Source organism: Haemorhous mexicanus, chromosome 2 (genome assembly GCF_027477595.1).
Source record: "Haemorhous mexicanus isolate bHaeMex1 chromosome 2, bHaeMex1.pri, whole genome shotgun sequence".
NCBI lineage: Eukaryota > Metazoa > Chordata > Aves > Passeriformes > Fringillidae > Haemorhous > Haemorhous mexicanus.
In genome coordinates, this window is record NC_082342.1 from 59,866,143 (window position 1) to 59,882,176 (window position 16,034).

General features: G+C 43.6%; 1 protein-coding gene across 4 annotated transcripts in view; it reads left to right on the forward strand.

Annotated features, from left to right (window-relative positions):
• LCP1 (lymphocyte cytosolic protein 1) overlaps nucleotides 1–8,610 on the forward strand; it is a 49,755-nt gene extending 41,145 nt beyond the window's left edge. For all 4 annotated transcript variants that reach the window (XM_059839044.1, XM_059839040.1, XM_059839041.1 and 1 more), the window contains exons 9-16: nucleotides 35–130; nucleotides 646–841; nucleotides 1,011–1,089; nucleotides 1,288–1,402; nucleotides 2,245–2,378; nucleotides 3,398–3,521; nucleotides 5,666–5,790; nucleotides 7,173–8,610. In XM_059839044.1, the coding sequence (XP_059695027.1) occupies nucleotides 35–130; nucleotides 646–841; nucleotides 1,011–1,089; nucleotides 1,288–1,402; nucleotides 2,245–2,378; nucleotides 3,398–3,521; nucleotides 5,666–5,790; nucleotides 7,173–7,305 (1,002 nt within the window). In that variant the 3' untranslated portion in view covers nucleotides 7,306–8,610. The remainder of the gene's footprint in view (nucleotides 1–34; nucleotides 131–645; nucleotides 842–1,010; nucleotides 1,090–1,287; nucleotides 1,403–2,244; nucleotides 2,379–3,397; nucleotides 3,522–5,665; nucleotides 5,791–7,172) is intronic.
• The last annotated feature ends 7,424 nt before the right edge of the window (nucleotides 8,611–16,034 follow it).

The window sequence follows — 16,034 nt, forward strand, 5'->3', positions numbered from 1 at the left end:
TTTTTCTTCCCTTTAATTTCTCTGTCTGTCACAGGACTCAAGAGCTTATTACCATTTGCTGGACCAAGTTGCCCCCAAGGGAGATGAAGAAGGCATTCCAGCTATTACTATTGACATGTCAGGATTAAGGGTAAGATGAGATAAGTTTGGAGTAAATGCCAATATTTTCTGTCCATTACTTGCATTCCTGGCCAACACAGGGCTGCACTGGGATGTCAGAACCAGCAAATTCTTTCTTGCCTTGCAACACAGTCTTGTAAATCAGAAATCAAAGCTTCCAAAGAATTAAAGAAGAAGAATTAAGAAATATGTGTTTGGATTTTTGTTAGATAGTAACTCTGAAACTTCAGCAACCATTTAATCACACTGATAAACTACCAGCGTGTAACAAGTGTATTTAAATACATTTATCTGTGAATTTCATCAAACCATCACATTTATATGGAATATGGCTGTAAAAGCAATATGGTGAGGTGGTTGAATCGTGCTTGAAAACGCAGACTTGCCATTAGTGAAAGTGGGAACAGGAGTAGCTGTAAATCCATCAAGAAGCTGCTTTAGCAGCTAGCTGCCCACAAGGAGAGCCAGGTGGGATGGGAGCAGAGCTGGAGCAGGTGATGCTGATGTCCTGTTTGTGCTGGGCAGGAGAAGGACGACGTGCAGCGAGCCGAGTGCATGCTGCAGCAGGCGGAGCGCCTCGGCTGCCGCCAGTTTGTCACCGCCACCGACGTCGTCCGCGGCAACCCCAAGCTCAACCTGGCCTTCATCGCCAACTTGTTCAACAAATACCCTGCCCTGCATAAGCCAGAGAACCAGGACATCGACTGGGGCTCCATTGAAGGTCAGGAAAATGCAAATATCTCACGGTGCACCGTGATATTTCCCACGTGTTTTTCTCTCTGTTCGTGGTTCAGTGCGCTGTAAATTCCGTTAGGGTTTCCCCCCAAAACACTTCTCTTACTGAAGTGTGGTGTTCTGCAGGCCTTTGATTGATGTGTCTGTTGTTTTAGGTGAGACAAGGGAAGAAAGGACATTTAGGAACTGGATGAACTCCCTCGGCGTTAATCCGCGTGTAAATCACTTGTACAGGTAAGATGAGGTATTACACTTCATTCAGATGATAAATACAGCCAGCAAGTTATTTGCAAGAACATAAAAACTTCTGGGCCCTATAAGAATATATGCTGCTTTGTGTTTCCCAAGAAACTAAGTTTACCTCTGCTAATAAGAATTGTGTTTCTTTCCTCTGTTCTTTGGACAATGATGTATCTTTTTTTTTGTTTTCAGTGACCTGTCAGACGCCTTGGTTATCTTCCAACTCTATGAAAAGATCAAAGTGCCAGTAGACTGGAACCGGGTGAACAAACCACCATATCCTAAACTGGGTGGCAACATGAAGAAGGTACAAAAAGTTAGAGTAGCTCCAGCAGTGATGCCTTATCCTCAGTGAATGCCTAAATAATTTCAAACAGCAATGTGGGTATTCATGTTGCTCTCCAGTCCCAAGGACAGCACCTTAAATGATTTTTGTGCTTAGTCAGTGGATAATTTTTCAATCTGAAAAAGAATTATACATTAGACTCACTCGCTCTATTGACAGGTGAAAAATACTTGTTAAGTAAAAAGACTTGACAACTTTTGTATCAGTATTTAGAAACTGTATCTGCAGATCCCTTTTGCTGCTGCTTTAGGCACTGATTGTAATGCATCTGGACCGTGAGATGCATGGCACCAGTTTAATTGCAGCTGTCTGGATCACTGCCCTCCACATCAAATGAAGACAGTGATGATAAGCATTCTTGATCAGATGTATCAAGAACCAATCGCACAATTGCTGCTAAATGCAAAGCTTTCTCCCAGCTATCTGGATGAGTAATTGCATCCAGTTAGACCAGAGTGATCAACCAATCTAAAATATTGGCTGGGACACTAATCCTTTGTCTCTCTGTAATGCCATGATGCTGGAGCTACTACCCATGAGCCATACACTTTTATTTTCCAGGATAATCTGCTTTTCAGGCCCTAATAATGAAGTATAGCATTTTCTTCTATGTTAAATGTTCAGAATGGCATTTTTGGGATGGATCAGCCTGCTGATAGTCAATCAGCTGTTTTATCACAGAGCCCCAATGTTCCTGTTTGCCCAGGAGGATCTGGGCTGAGATATCCAAAGAATTTAAAGTAATAGTATCTTGTCTTCTTTCTTTTTTTTCTTCCCTATATTTTTGACCTTGCCATTGTCAGCTTGAAAACTGCAACTATGCAGTGGAACTGGGAAAGAATCAAGCCAAATTTTCCCTTGTCGGCATTGCGGGGCAAGATCTGAACGAAGGAAACCGTACGCTCACGCTGGCCTTAATCTGGCAGCTGATGAGAAGGTAGGTCAGGCAGCCACCAGCCTCAGAGCATTTTGATGTGCTCAGTTTGCATTGCAGTAGTTTCCTGATGCCCACAATTTTGGTGTGCTCAGTTTGCATTGCAGTGGTTTCCCGATGCTCTCACTGAGGAGGATCCACAGGCTACAGCCTTCTCACTCCTCCGTTTGCACCTCAGTGCCAGGGCACAGTGACCTTCTGCTCACTCCTCCTTAAGGATGTGAGCAGAGCACATCTTGTGGGCAAGGCCATTATAGTCAGCTCATGCAGAAGATTGTTATTGTCACTATTTGCACAGCAACAAGAAATGTTTATTGCATAGAGGAGAGGAAAAGAAGTTAAAAGGTCTCCGTATCAGGGAACAGGGACAGTGTCCCAGAAACAAGGAATTGATGCCGAAGTTTTGTAAGCTGCTTCCTGAATGGGCATAACTCAGTACCTCTCCCCATTTTAATGTAATTCTCTGTGTGTGCTGCTGTGTTTAAGAGTGCCATAACTGAAAGTAAAGAGCCCCAGTAGTTAGGAACTGGATACAAACTGAATTCAGACTATAGAGAGAGATAGAGGTTTATCAGTAAGGTAGTTAAAATAGGGATGAGGTGATTACTTACCATCAGTTTGGGATATCTTTCCAAGGTGTATGCTGATACAGAAGCAAAATACTCCAGGCTTGTTTTTATGCAGAAAGCCAGTCTAGGGTGAGCAGAAGGATTCCATTCTAGCTCTAAAATTAGCGATTATTTTTTAAGCACTATGAGAATGAGTAATTTACAATGAGAGGAATTCCAGGGGTTTTAAGTAACCAAAATTTTTAACATTCCCAAAACAGTGATTAAGGAATTGGGGATAAATTAAATCCTTAGATTAATAATTGTGTTATAATATAAATCATACGCACTGTGAGTGTGTATGAGGCAGAGGAATATCAGATCATTGGGATAATCTCAGACACGCTGTGCACATACAGGACAGTTCTGAGGTTACAGCAGACTTTGAGCAAATATCCTGGCTTCCCTCTTAAGGTACACCCTGAATATCCTTGAAGACATTGGTGGTGGAGAGAAGGTCAATGATGAAATCATTGTCAGCTGGGTCAATGAAACACTCACTGCAGCTGGGAAGGATTCAACCATCTCCAGTTTCAAGGTACAGGTTTTTCCAGAAATCTCTGCTCAGGAATCTCCTATTCAGAGTGCTTGTGTGTATGATATACACATGTGTGTATGGTATATAGATGTGTGTATGGTATACAGATTTGTGTATGCACATACACACACACTCTATATTTTGATATACCTCACTATTATATCAAATATATTGATTGATTATTTTTCATTCCCTTTTAAAAGCTTGTTCAAATACACAGGTTTTATTTAAGGGACTTTATTGTGAAAAAGTAATAGAAATATGATATGACCACTACAGGAAACACCTTGAATTCCAGTTTGGCTTGGGAAATCAAAGGACAGAGACAGGAATGATGACTGGAATTAAGAAAGAACTGCTGTGCTGTTGGTTATGAATCAACAGCACTTACAAATGTCAGTATTAAAATGAAGAATAGCAATACATTTATAACCTGGTAGTACCATCCAGGGGTACCTTGCCCTATTTTGCAAGGTACCACACAAACACAGAGATGGACCATTTCTAAAGTGACTCCAATTCCACTAAGCACATAGTATCTAAGTGTGGTTAGAAACTTCCCAAGCTAGGGAACACTCACATGGATATAAATCAGCAATTTGCATCTGGCAAGCACAGATCCATCAAACTTCATGTAATGAGTTCAGGAATCACACAGCTGGTCCCTCTCACCCCTCCCATCAGTGAATGTCTATCAGTGTCATCTCCCCACAGGAAGCAAATGCACTAGCCCTGCACCCAATATTTTGCTTTAATGACATTGTATTCTATGACAAGGTTCCCTGCTTCTTGGATGAGGGAAAGGCTTTGGATGCCATCTACCTGGATTTTAGTGCAGCCTTTGACAGTGTTTACCACAACATTCTCCTGGAGAAACTGGCTGCACATAGCTTGGGCAGTTGCACTGTTTGCTGGGCAAAAACTGGATGGCCAGGCCCAGAGAGTGGTGGTGAACAGAGTTCCATCCAGCTGGCAGCCTGTCACCAGTGGTGCCCCCAGTTTTGGGCTCAGTTTTGGGGCCATTTAACATCTTTATTGATGGTCTGGACAAGCAGATCAAGTGCATCCTCAGTCAATTTGCAGAGGGCACAAGCTAGGTGGGAATGTTGATCTGCTGAAAGGCAGGAAGGCTCTGCAGAGGGATCTGAACAGGCTGGATTGGTGGACCAAGGCCAGTTGCATGAGATTCAATGAGGCCAAGTGCTGCTCGGGTCCTGCACTTGAATCACAACAGCCCCAGGCAGTACTACAGGCTTGGGGAAGAGTGTCTGGAAAGCTGCCCAGCAAGAGAGGACCTGGGAGTGCTGGTCAGCAGTGGCTGAGCATGAGCCAGCATGTGCCCAAGTAGCCAAGAGGGCCAATGGCATCCTGGCCTGTAGCAGTAGTGTGGCCAGCAGGACCAGGGCAGGGATTGCACCCCTGTACTCAGCCACACCTTGAATCCTGTGTCCAGTTCTGGGCCCCTCACTACAATAAAGACGCTGAGGTGCTGGAGTGTGTCTAAAGGCAACAAAGCTGAGAAAGGCTCTGGAACATAAATCCTGTGAGGAGCAGATGAGAGGGCTGGGGGTGTTTAGCCTCAAGGAAAGGAGGCTCAGGGGAGACCTTATCACTCCCTACCACTGCCTGAAAGGAGGGTGGAGCCAGGTGGGGCTCAGTCTCTTCTCCCAAGTAACAAGTGACAGGACAAGAGGAACTGCTCTTGAGTTTGCAAATGGCCAGGGAAAGTTTAGATTGGCTATTAGGGGAAGTCTCTTCCCTCAAAGGGTTGTCAAGCCCTCAAACAGGCTGTCTAGTGAAGTGAGTCACCATTACTGGAGGATTTAAAAAATGTGTAGATGTAGTGCTTAGGGACATGATTTAGTGGTGGACTGGGAAGTGCTAGATTAAGGGTAGACTTGATCATAAAAATATTTTCCAACCTAAACAATTCTATGATGTTTCATCCCTTGGGTAAAAAGAAAAAAAAAAATCCTTGAAAGAGTTTTTAGTCTGCCTTAGATAAAAAAATATTCTAAGCAGCCCTTTGTGAAGATCTAAATGGTATTTGACTGAACTGTCCATTGCTCTTGAATCTAGACTCTGGATTTGTGGGAGTTCTGTCATCCTGTTCTTGCATTTGATTTTATTTTTTGTCTATGCAGGATAGCAAAATCAGCACCAGCATGCCAGTCCTGGATCTCATTGATGCCATTCAACCAGGGTCCATCAAGTATGACCTCTTGAAAACAGAGGACCTGAATGACGAGGAGAAACTAAATAATGCTAAGTATGTTTCTGCCAAGTGGCACTTAGCATGAGTTACCTGCTTAGGTTGGCCTAACTCTGTCTTTAAAAACTACTCTGCTATCATTTTCATCTGGAACAACCTCATGTGAGAAATACCACCCGAGTTAGAAGCATGCAGGCTGGGAGTTAGGTAGTAAAAAGAGTATCAATGGAAATATAGTGTGTAATGTTGTAGTTCCTGCTTCACAAATCCCTTGAAAGGATTGAAAGCACTTGGTTTCACAAGCTCCTATTTTCTCATATTAAATTTAAAATTCTTTCAGATATCAGGGAACAATGCCAACAAATAGTGAACAGGGATTAGTGACAGCTCTTTAGTCACCTACAGGTAGGACAAGGGCATATTTAAGAGAGAAAGGGGAGGACAAGATTCATGCCTGAAAAACTGGTTCTCTTGATGTGGATATTGATTTTTTTTTTCCCTGAATGCAAATGATTTCCTAGCAGAGTCAACTCTGGGGGCATCTCCCTCTCCTTTCAGAGTTACACAGATCACCTCCTGGTCTGATCATCAGTTTAATTTCTCTTCTATGCAGTAACTACAAAGGAGAAAAGGATGACTGTAAAGCAATCAGAGCTGCCATTATTTTTGTAAAGACTTTTCCCACTGTTCTTTTCCCTTCCATTTCCTACCATCTGTTCTCTTTACTTTCTTGCAATCCTGCGTGTGCTTTTCTGTGTACTTTATTTCTTCATTCCTCTGCTGTTCTTTTCCTCGTTTCCACCCATGTTCCCCCACGTTCCCAATGCTTCTCTGCATTTTGGGGAAAATTTTACAAATGTATGTGCTCTGAACTGGAAAGAACCTGGGATTTTCTATCTTTTTAAAAAAAATAGATAGAAGAGGCAAATTCACTAAAGAGCAGCCGGTGGCTCTGAGCAGGGAGATGGGAATGTCAACTTGCCCTTCCTGGGTATGACTGAAATAAGTCCCCAGATGTTGATTTCCAACAACAAAGATTTCCACTGACATCAGCCGTCTGCTTCTATCCTTGCAAGTTTGTTTATGTGCAAAGTCTGAGTCTCAGAGGTTGAGGGGGAGCAAGGTCATAATGGCTGGTTTTGAGGATAATCTTTTAGGGGATGGAAGAGTAAATGTTTCGTACCAGGATCTAACCTGCAGTCTCCCATCCTGCAGGTAATCAGTGCTCTAACCATCAGGGAATGCACTCTGCCTTTTATTGGAAATGTAGTTCTTTATGAACCTGTCCATACATTCCTACAGAAAAGTCTAACTTTGGTAAATCAGTGAAACCCACTCTGGTATTGATCATGTAAAACACTTAACGGGGGGAAATTATTGCTACTGTACTAATTTGTGTCTTTATGTTTTCCTTTTTTTCTCCCACTGCTGCAATGCAGATATGCCATCTCTATGGCAAGAAAAATCGGAGCAAGAGTCTATGCCCTTCCAGAAGACCTGGTTGAAGTAAAACCCAAAATGGTCATGACAGTGTTTGCTTGCCTTATGGGAAAAGGAATGAAGAAAGTTTAAAGAACAAAAGACTTGCACTGATGCCTGTTATTCACCCTTTAGATACCTTCAAACTGGATGCTGTTCTCTGTATCAAAAAAATATGCAGGGTGCTCATGCTTTTAAGGCATGAATGTTATACATGGTTCCAGGTCATACAGAAGCTGTGTATTCACATGTATCCAGGAAATACTTTGTTGCTTGATTTCTTTGCCTTATTTTTCCACTTGGATAGCTATAACCATTTCATATTCCTAAACAAGTTTTTGACACTGAGGCCTAAGCATATCCTTTCATTAATGGATACCAGGGTTTTCTGTGGAGGTCATCCAGTGACAGACAGCTTTTAGGACTATGAAATGTTATACTCTGCTTCTGCCTGAAAATATCCTCATGCTTTTCATAGCGTTTCTGCCATACTTACCTTCTGTTTGCACCTGGGATAACAAAACAGGTTTCCTCAAGCCAATGCAAGTAGTAGTAACTATATCTGGAGAGGTAGGATCCTCTGAGGAAATTCTTGTGGAAAGAAAGAAGTGTTTGGTGTCTGTGATGTGCTGCTGGTATGTAAACTGAGCTGTACTTTTCCCTGCAAGTTATGCCTCTGCCATCCATGGCATTACTCACAGATCACATTACTGCTCACCAAAAAAACACACTGCAGCCTGGTCCTCCAAGAACATCCAAACTCTGGAACCTTTGCAACAAACATTCTGTAAGGGATAATTCATTTTTATGTCATAATACACTTTAAAAGATTGCAAAGCATGATAGAAATGAAAGCCATGTTAAAGAAACTAAGGGAATGTACTCAGTAGCAATACAATGAGAAGTGAACAAAGGGATGCAGAATGACATATTTATGTGGACAATAAAAATTCAACTGTTAACTTCACAGACTTGCACTCAAGGGGCTGTGACTCTGATTCAGGAGAGCATTTATACCTGTGCTAGCATAAGAAACACATACTAAAATGCTCCCCTGAACCCAGGCTGGGATCCTCAACAGAGCTAAATCAGCTTTGCTTTGCAGCTAACAAGGCACTGTAAATTTGCCTCAGTTGAGGTCCTAGCCCTGTCAATGGATAGTCAGTGGGATATATTTGCACTGAATCTCTTCCTTGGCATGAGACATTTACTGGCCTTTACGTGGATTTTACTGTGGTGAAATGCAGGAGGAGGGAATTTTGCCTTAATGCAATCCCGTTGACACAGTTCTCTCCCTCTCCCCCTCCCTTTCCTCCAGCCCTTCAGAACTGCCTTAACAAAGAACCAATATTCTATGACATGAGAAATCTCTCCAAATAAAATGTTCTATGAAGCCAACTGTGTAGTCCTTGCTTTTAGTAGTGGATGTGCTAGTCGGTGTGTGTCATGGAGCCGAAGTGGGGACAGAGGTAAAAATAATCTGTGGGCTCACTGAGAATGTGGCTTGTGCATTGTTATTGAAACCACAGATTGCAGAGAATGGAAAGAATTATTTCCTAGGCCATTTGTGAAAATGCCACTCTGAGACACTGCCAAAGATGGGACATTGTTCTGGTTGGACTTCAGTATGATTTCCCCATTTGGTGCACTGCCCAACATCCTCTTCCTTTGCCCAGGTACCCATACATTCTGCTTCTTTAAGCATTCTGCAATGCAAACACGCTGCTTTGTTCCTGCAGGAATGGCCAGATCCCGATCCTGATCAGATCTGACTGCCCTGTTCCTCTTAAGAATTTAATATAGGATGAGAAAAGTACAGCATCCTAAAACCCATTCTGTCTGGTCCCAGTATCTCCCAGTGTTTCCAGAGGAGGAGAACATCCAAAGTGCTATACTATGGCGATGTCACCCTAGCTTATTGCCCAGGAAGGGGGAGTTATGAGACACTAGCCCTCCTCCTCTTTTCAGGTGTAGCACCTGCTGTCGCCAGAGAAGAGGGGTGGCACTGAAAAGGCAGCTCCTCCCACTTTGTGATTGACTTAGGAGTCCTTCAGTGGTAAACCAGAGAGAGGAACTCTGACTGCAAAGCTGCTCTCAGGTGGGATGGCTGTGTTTTGTGTGAGTTGCATGCACGTGTGTGCGTTTGCAAAATGAAGGGGCCATTTTTTGCTGGATAAATGGTGTAGATCCTCAGGACTGGGTAATCCTGCCTGAGGACAGCCCTGCTTTAAGCTCCTTTTTTCAGGGAGATGGTGTCACCCCAGACTCAGGGGCAGTCATGAAGGATGAAGTAGATGACAGATTGGACACGGCAGCAGAACCAGGGTGAGAAGGATGGCTTTTCCCTTGACCCCAAATGAATGCAGGCATTTGCCATCCCCAGAGAGTAGAAGGGATTTTCAGGCATTTTCCATTCACCAGCTCCTAGAAACTCAGCTTTTTGCATAGAGGAAGGATTTTTACAGGAGTCTGCTGAGATGAGCAGAGAGGAGGCTTCCATACATCATGCATTCCCACTGGGCAAGGCGTAGGACTTCAGGGGCTCTGGGAACTGAAAGCTGCCTCTGCCTCAGGCTCTGGAGAGGGGCCAGGTGATGTACGGTGTTACTTGAACCATGTTTTGTGGAAGGGGCTGCTTTTCCTCCTCCTCAGCATCCCAGCACTCTGGCGCACATCCCTCCCCGCCGGCAGCGCTCTGCCCGCGGGCTTTGGGGAGCAGCACGGCCGGGCGCCATCCCGCACTCCGCAGCAGGGACAGCGACCACGAGATGGCACTCCCTGCACCCGCAGCTCCCACACCGGCTGCAGCAGCGCCGGCAGCGCCATCCTCTGAGGAACGGAGGGAAAACTGGATGCTGAACTCTCGGCACAAAGCCAGCACTCGCCAGTTCGCGAAAGGGAGTAAGGGCTGCTGGCCGGGATGCCACAGTAAATCCCTCCCAGATCTTCAGCCCTAGCTCCGGAATCTCACTTGAAAAACGAATCTGTCACAGCCCCGAAGGTGTTGGAATAGCTGCATTCTGGTACAGGAGTATAAATATTTTCACTTTTCAGTGCATTTCTGTTTAATCAAGTCTTCTTACTGATTTAATGGACTTGAGGTTTTGCTTTCCTGAACTGGTAACAGCAGCCTGTAATAAAGGTCTCTCTCAGCAGATGCTGAAGGGGTTAAGCCTATGACAAATATCACTAAAAATACCAACCAGGATCTAGAATTTTTTGCTGTTGCTTTCCTCAAACTTTTTCCATCCCTCTTAGAGAAAACAGCTGTCTTTGGGATTCACTCCCAAATCAAGCTGGCTTTGTAAGCACTTCCATTATTGATTTTCATTGCACAATTAATCATGATTTTCAATGCTTCAAAAAGGCATAGACACTCCCACGAATAAAAATAAAGCATCAGCATTTAGACTAAATAGGAGAAAAAACCATGAGGGCAATCAATCCACATGCCTCAGGGTACAGTCTGATCACCAGATGGACTTAGAAGGAAATGTCCCCCCACAGAGTAGTAAAGCATAATTAGGTGTATGATGAGGATTTTACACCTTCTTGTAAATCATCTACCCTGGCTAGTAATCATCTGTTCTAGCCTTAGAAAGGGGACAGCAAGCAGTTTGGCTGGCTGCTGTGCTCTTATAGAGATAAGGTTGTCTCCGTTTCCTCCAGAACTGGGACTGAACCAAACCCCCAACCTGACATCACTCATCCTTCTAAGAGCAGCTTAATTCTGTTATAAGCCTAATCACAAACTTCAGGTCTTGGTGTCCACTGCTGCCTAAATGAGCAGCAGCTTTGATCTGGCTTCTGCTTGGAAAATAGGACCTTTGGAAAATAGGTCTCTGTCAGCTGTCTGCAAAAAGCACAGGGGCAACGCTGGTCCTACAGCAAGTACCAGTGACTCCTGCTTTCAGCTTGATGGAAAAATGGATCCTGGTGCCTCCAGTGCTGCAAACCCATATGCTGAGTTCCTCAGAGTCAGCTCTCTGTCTTCTCCTGCTTCTGTCAGCCTCCTCCACCATATGAAGAACAGACTTGCCAAGAATTTGGGAGCATTTTCCTTCAGGCTGCTCAGCCACTCCAGCCCAGTGCTTTTCAGGCAAGCAGACAAGGCAAGCAGCAGAGAACAGCACCACTGAATGCCTAGCTCTCATTGCCTGCTGTGTGGTGAGCCACTTTGGAGCAAAAATTTACCCACAAACATAAAAATCTGTTCAAGAAGCAGGACATGAATCAGAAGAGCACTGTATACTGGTAAGGTGGCATCTGTGGACTTTGTACAGCTTAATGTGAGAAAACTGTGAGTTAGGGCAAAGCTCACATTATAATGCTCTACATTTTTTTATAATTGTCAGTCAGTGCTCAGTGGTGGTTCTCTTCTGCCACCAGGAAAAATGTGCTACTCCCCTGACAATTCCTTTGCTGCTCTGAAAGTAACACACAGCCTTTAGATCTCACCTTTATATTTTTACAGGACTGTTTTTCATTGCATCTTATTTACTTTTTGTGCCCTGAAAATTTTTCAAAGTGCTTTACAGGAAACCTAATTTGTTCCCAGAGTGTAAACAACTATTACTATTCCAGATCCATGATAAATTGTCCAAAGCTGAGAAAGACCAGAAATCACACAGGCCATCTGCTTACTGGTGTTACTACACTTCGTCTGAAATTTTTAAAAAGAGCAGAAACCTGCATAACCAATCCCACCTAGACACACTGAACTCCCTCAGGACAGGCACTCATTTCATGCATTTTTTAAGGATCTAAGGAAATGAATACCTGTAAATGCACAAAGCACAGAGAGGAGTCCTACACATCCACTCTGGAAATCTCCTAGCAGGTGCTTCATATGTGTGGTGGTGCTTTGATTCATGCAGGCAGAAAAGCAGTGTGAAAATGAAAAGCAAAACACCCTGCATGCCTGAGAGGTGGTGAACAAGACTTAGGAGCACCAGCCTTGCCATGCCTTCTCCTCAAGGCCAGTGTTTGCTTGGGTGACAGTGAAACCATCCTGTGGTTGGGTAATGTGCCAGTGAAAGGCTCAATCAGTCACAGCAGGGAAAACAGAGATTCCTGAGGAGGGATGCAGGCCCTGCCCACTAGTCCTACATCCACTGCTTGCTGCACTGTCAAATCACAATTGGCCTTTGGGAAACGTGGCCTCAGTGTCCCATAATGCTTCTCAGACCTACCTGGGGTGATGCTGTCCATGCAGTGATCACACCTTGCATACCACTCAAATGCCTCTAGAAAATTTCCAAATTTGTAGAAACTTCCCAAATTTGTGGTTGGAGCCAAATTCTAGAGCAGTGATGGTTGTCTCTGCAGTGTGGATCTGCTTGCACAGACTGATGGTGGTGGGGACCACACCAGCTGAGAGGGGTGAATGAAAGAGGGCAGGACCTTTGCTCTATGGGGTTTCTCTTCACCAGCATCCTCAAACAGGCCCTGGCACCTTTCAAACAGGTCCCAGCATTCTCCAAAAGCCCAAAGTCCACTCTTCCAATCTCTGCCAGATGCTGTGCAAGAAATGTGAGCAAGTGCAAGGAGTGCAAAGGAAAAAGAAAATTCAGTTGATCCATCCAGAGACAGGCAGAACATATCCCTGCTCCAGGGCTAATTGCATTCCGGGTATGTGCACACATAACCTTTGTACACAGAGAGGGAGACAGGTGCGCATCCATTCACGTGCAGCTTGGCCAAAGTGTGCTCTCTGTAGGTGGTACTTGGACACCTTCCTCAAATGCTCAGAAGTTCTGCTTGGAGTGCTCCTGGGACTCTCTTTGATATCCTTTGTTTACCAAAATAAAACTTGCCTTGCAAGTGCTCCTTGCTAAGACACTGGCAAATAAGTCAAGGTGTACTGGCAAAAAGACAACATGAGTCACTTGGACAACGTGTTGTTTGGGTGGTTTATAACAGACCTTCAGGAAGCAGAGCTCATGAAGAAAGAGTTTAAACAGTACAGACACCTCCCCAGTTACCCCAAACCATGCATACACTATAGCAGCTTTCTCTCTGCTAACCCAGGAGAGATGACTAGCAAAGAGAGTGAAAGAAAAGATTTAATAAATAAAATAGGTTGGCACAGCAGAGTCTTCAAAAATGCCAAGGAAACAAGTATTTCTAGCCTCTGCTCATACCTATCAGCCATGATTGAAACATACTGCTGGGGTGTGTTTCCTCCCAGGTTAATCCATCATTTTCTAGCACAAGCAGCATCTGATTTTTATACTGAGAATGACGTGAGGGAGAAATGCCAGAACAACAGAAATTTAGACATAGTCCAGATTTTCCCCTCCTGTTGGTTTCATGGGCTGCAAAATTGTTTCCTGAATGAAATAACAGAGGTTGGTGACATTGGCCATGTATGCAAATGATCACAGTGTCCTACAAAGATTAATTGGTTCATGAATAAAGATGAGGAGTTGAGGTGTGCAGGGAGAAATCATTTATCAATTATATGCCTTGAAAAACTGAAAGATGATGCAGCCTTAACGGCTGAATGGGTTTGAAAGGGGGACTTGTAAATTGAGTTCTAATTCTGTTCTGGCACATTCATAATAAAGAGCTGTTACACTAATTGCATCCTTGTGTGGCTCATGAGCAACAGCCCTCAGCTGCATCACACAGTGAGCAACAGAGATCAGAGTTTAGTTAGATTTTAGTCATCTTCTGCCTCATGTGGGAAGGATGCTCACTGGTTACCTTTGGCCCCATCAGTAGTGATAATGCACCAAAAAATAAAATAGTAAGAGCCCATCAGCAATTTTCATGAGATTATTTTGCATTTGAATCTGAATTTAAAGAACCAGTAAGGACAGCATAGACTCACTTGGCTTTTATGTTCTGCTTCAGTCACACACATGCATCAGCACGATTACCCATCCCTGGAGGGACTCCCTGATTAACTGGAAACAAGAGGATTCTGGAGGATCAAAACCATAACAGACTATGCTAATCCCAAACAAGGAAAAAGATCTGAGGGATGTGGTTGCTGATAACAGCTGACCTCTGCTCCTCCTGCCCCTTGTGTGTGCTTGTTAACAGGTTTACTGTTACAAAGGGACTCCACCATCCTAGCATGGGCTTTAGCACACACTGAAATACAGACTCAGATCTGAGGATCTTGATGAGACTTGTTATTTAAAATCTTGCTGCTGGATACTGTGCAAGCCTCGGGATCAAAGAGGGCAGTCACATTTAGGTCGCAGTTGAGTATAAAGGAAATCTCGTGACACTTGCGTTGCTGAAAACCAGGGGTGACACTTATGAGAGTCACTGGAGATTGATTATTCAGTGGCATTGCTACATCTGGCTGCAGCAGTTCAAGAAGTTTCTCCTTTGACTTGTTTTATCTGACAGCTTTCCAGGGTCTGGCTCTCTTTCACCAAAAAGAGCAGCCTGCAGGAGCCCAGGCACAGCCCAGTATCCCAGTATGTGCTGAGGGATCTTGGGCAATGATAGATACCCTGACTTAGCAGGGACATAGGTGTTGGTCTCTGCTGCTGCCACCATTTTGGGCACTGACATCTTAAACCACCACACAAAGATGTGCCAGAGCCTGGTCTGGCTGAGGTACAGCACCCAGTCTCTGTCCAGGGGACACTGGTGTTACTACACTGGTGAATGTGCAGAGAGAGGAGAGACAGCATCCAGCCAAAAGAGTGAAGACATCTCTTTAGAACTGCCTTTAAAGTGTGATTATATTTTAAAAAGCAATATAATAATGGCATCAGGAGGCTATATATATTACCAGTCCTAATTCCCCAGATGCATATTTTTCAACAAAGAAATCAAGAGAATACTTTGTTAATTATCTGCTCTGAAAACAAAGACCTGCTCATCCCTCTTTAAATGAAAGCCTGTGCATCTCCCAAAGGGACCCTAAAAGTTAACACAAACCAACACAACTGAAATTGTCCCCCATTAGTACAAGGCCTCTGGTCATATTTGCTATGGCAACACTTGCAAGTATCAGGTCAGCACAGCCCATGGACTACCCAGTGGAGAAGGAATAATTAATCCAAGTGCAGGAAAATCTTTGAACTCTGACAGAATTTTTGACCAAGCAGCTCTTCATCAGGGAATGCTGAGTTAGCAGAAGCGAAAAGGGTTGCTGGGAATGATCAGTTTTGATGAATTTCCCAATTAGAGAAAAATAGATTTGTTCAAGAAAGGAAGATTTCAAATCTCCTCAAATTCAACTAAAACCTCACCTTGCAACAGTTTCTAAACTGATTCCTATTTCCTCCAGGTTTTAAAAACCGTCTGTGGAAATGCAAGTTTATTTTCAATAAAATAATTAAAATGCCTTAGAAAAAAATCAAGCAGCAGTTAAAATTCTCAAAATTAAATGTTTTTATTAACTCAATTGTTTTGACAGTTGCCCTTTACAGTCCACAGTTGCCCTTTTTAAGACTGCATTTTTTTCTTCCCAGATAATCTGAGAAATACTTCCCAGGTTCTCAGAAGCCCTCGAAGGTTATTAAAAGATTTACTGCTGCAGGTAGAGTTTCCTCAAACACCCTTTTTCCCCTTTTTCTTGTATGAAAAAGGCAATATTTCCTTTGCATTCCAGAAACCAAAAAGCAAGTAGGAAATCAGTAGCTTTCAAACACTATGTGAACAGTCTCTTTGCAAGAAACTGGAGAATCTCCTGGAAAAGCCACCAACACTAAAAAAAGTCTTACAACTACATTTGTCTAAAACTCTCATCTTGGGTAGACAGTAGAAGTTGTCCCCTTTTCCCACCTAATTAACGCCCCAAGGCATGTAGAGATATGATCCTTTCCTTTCCTTCAATAAGAGGAACCCAACTC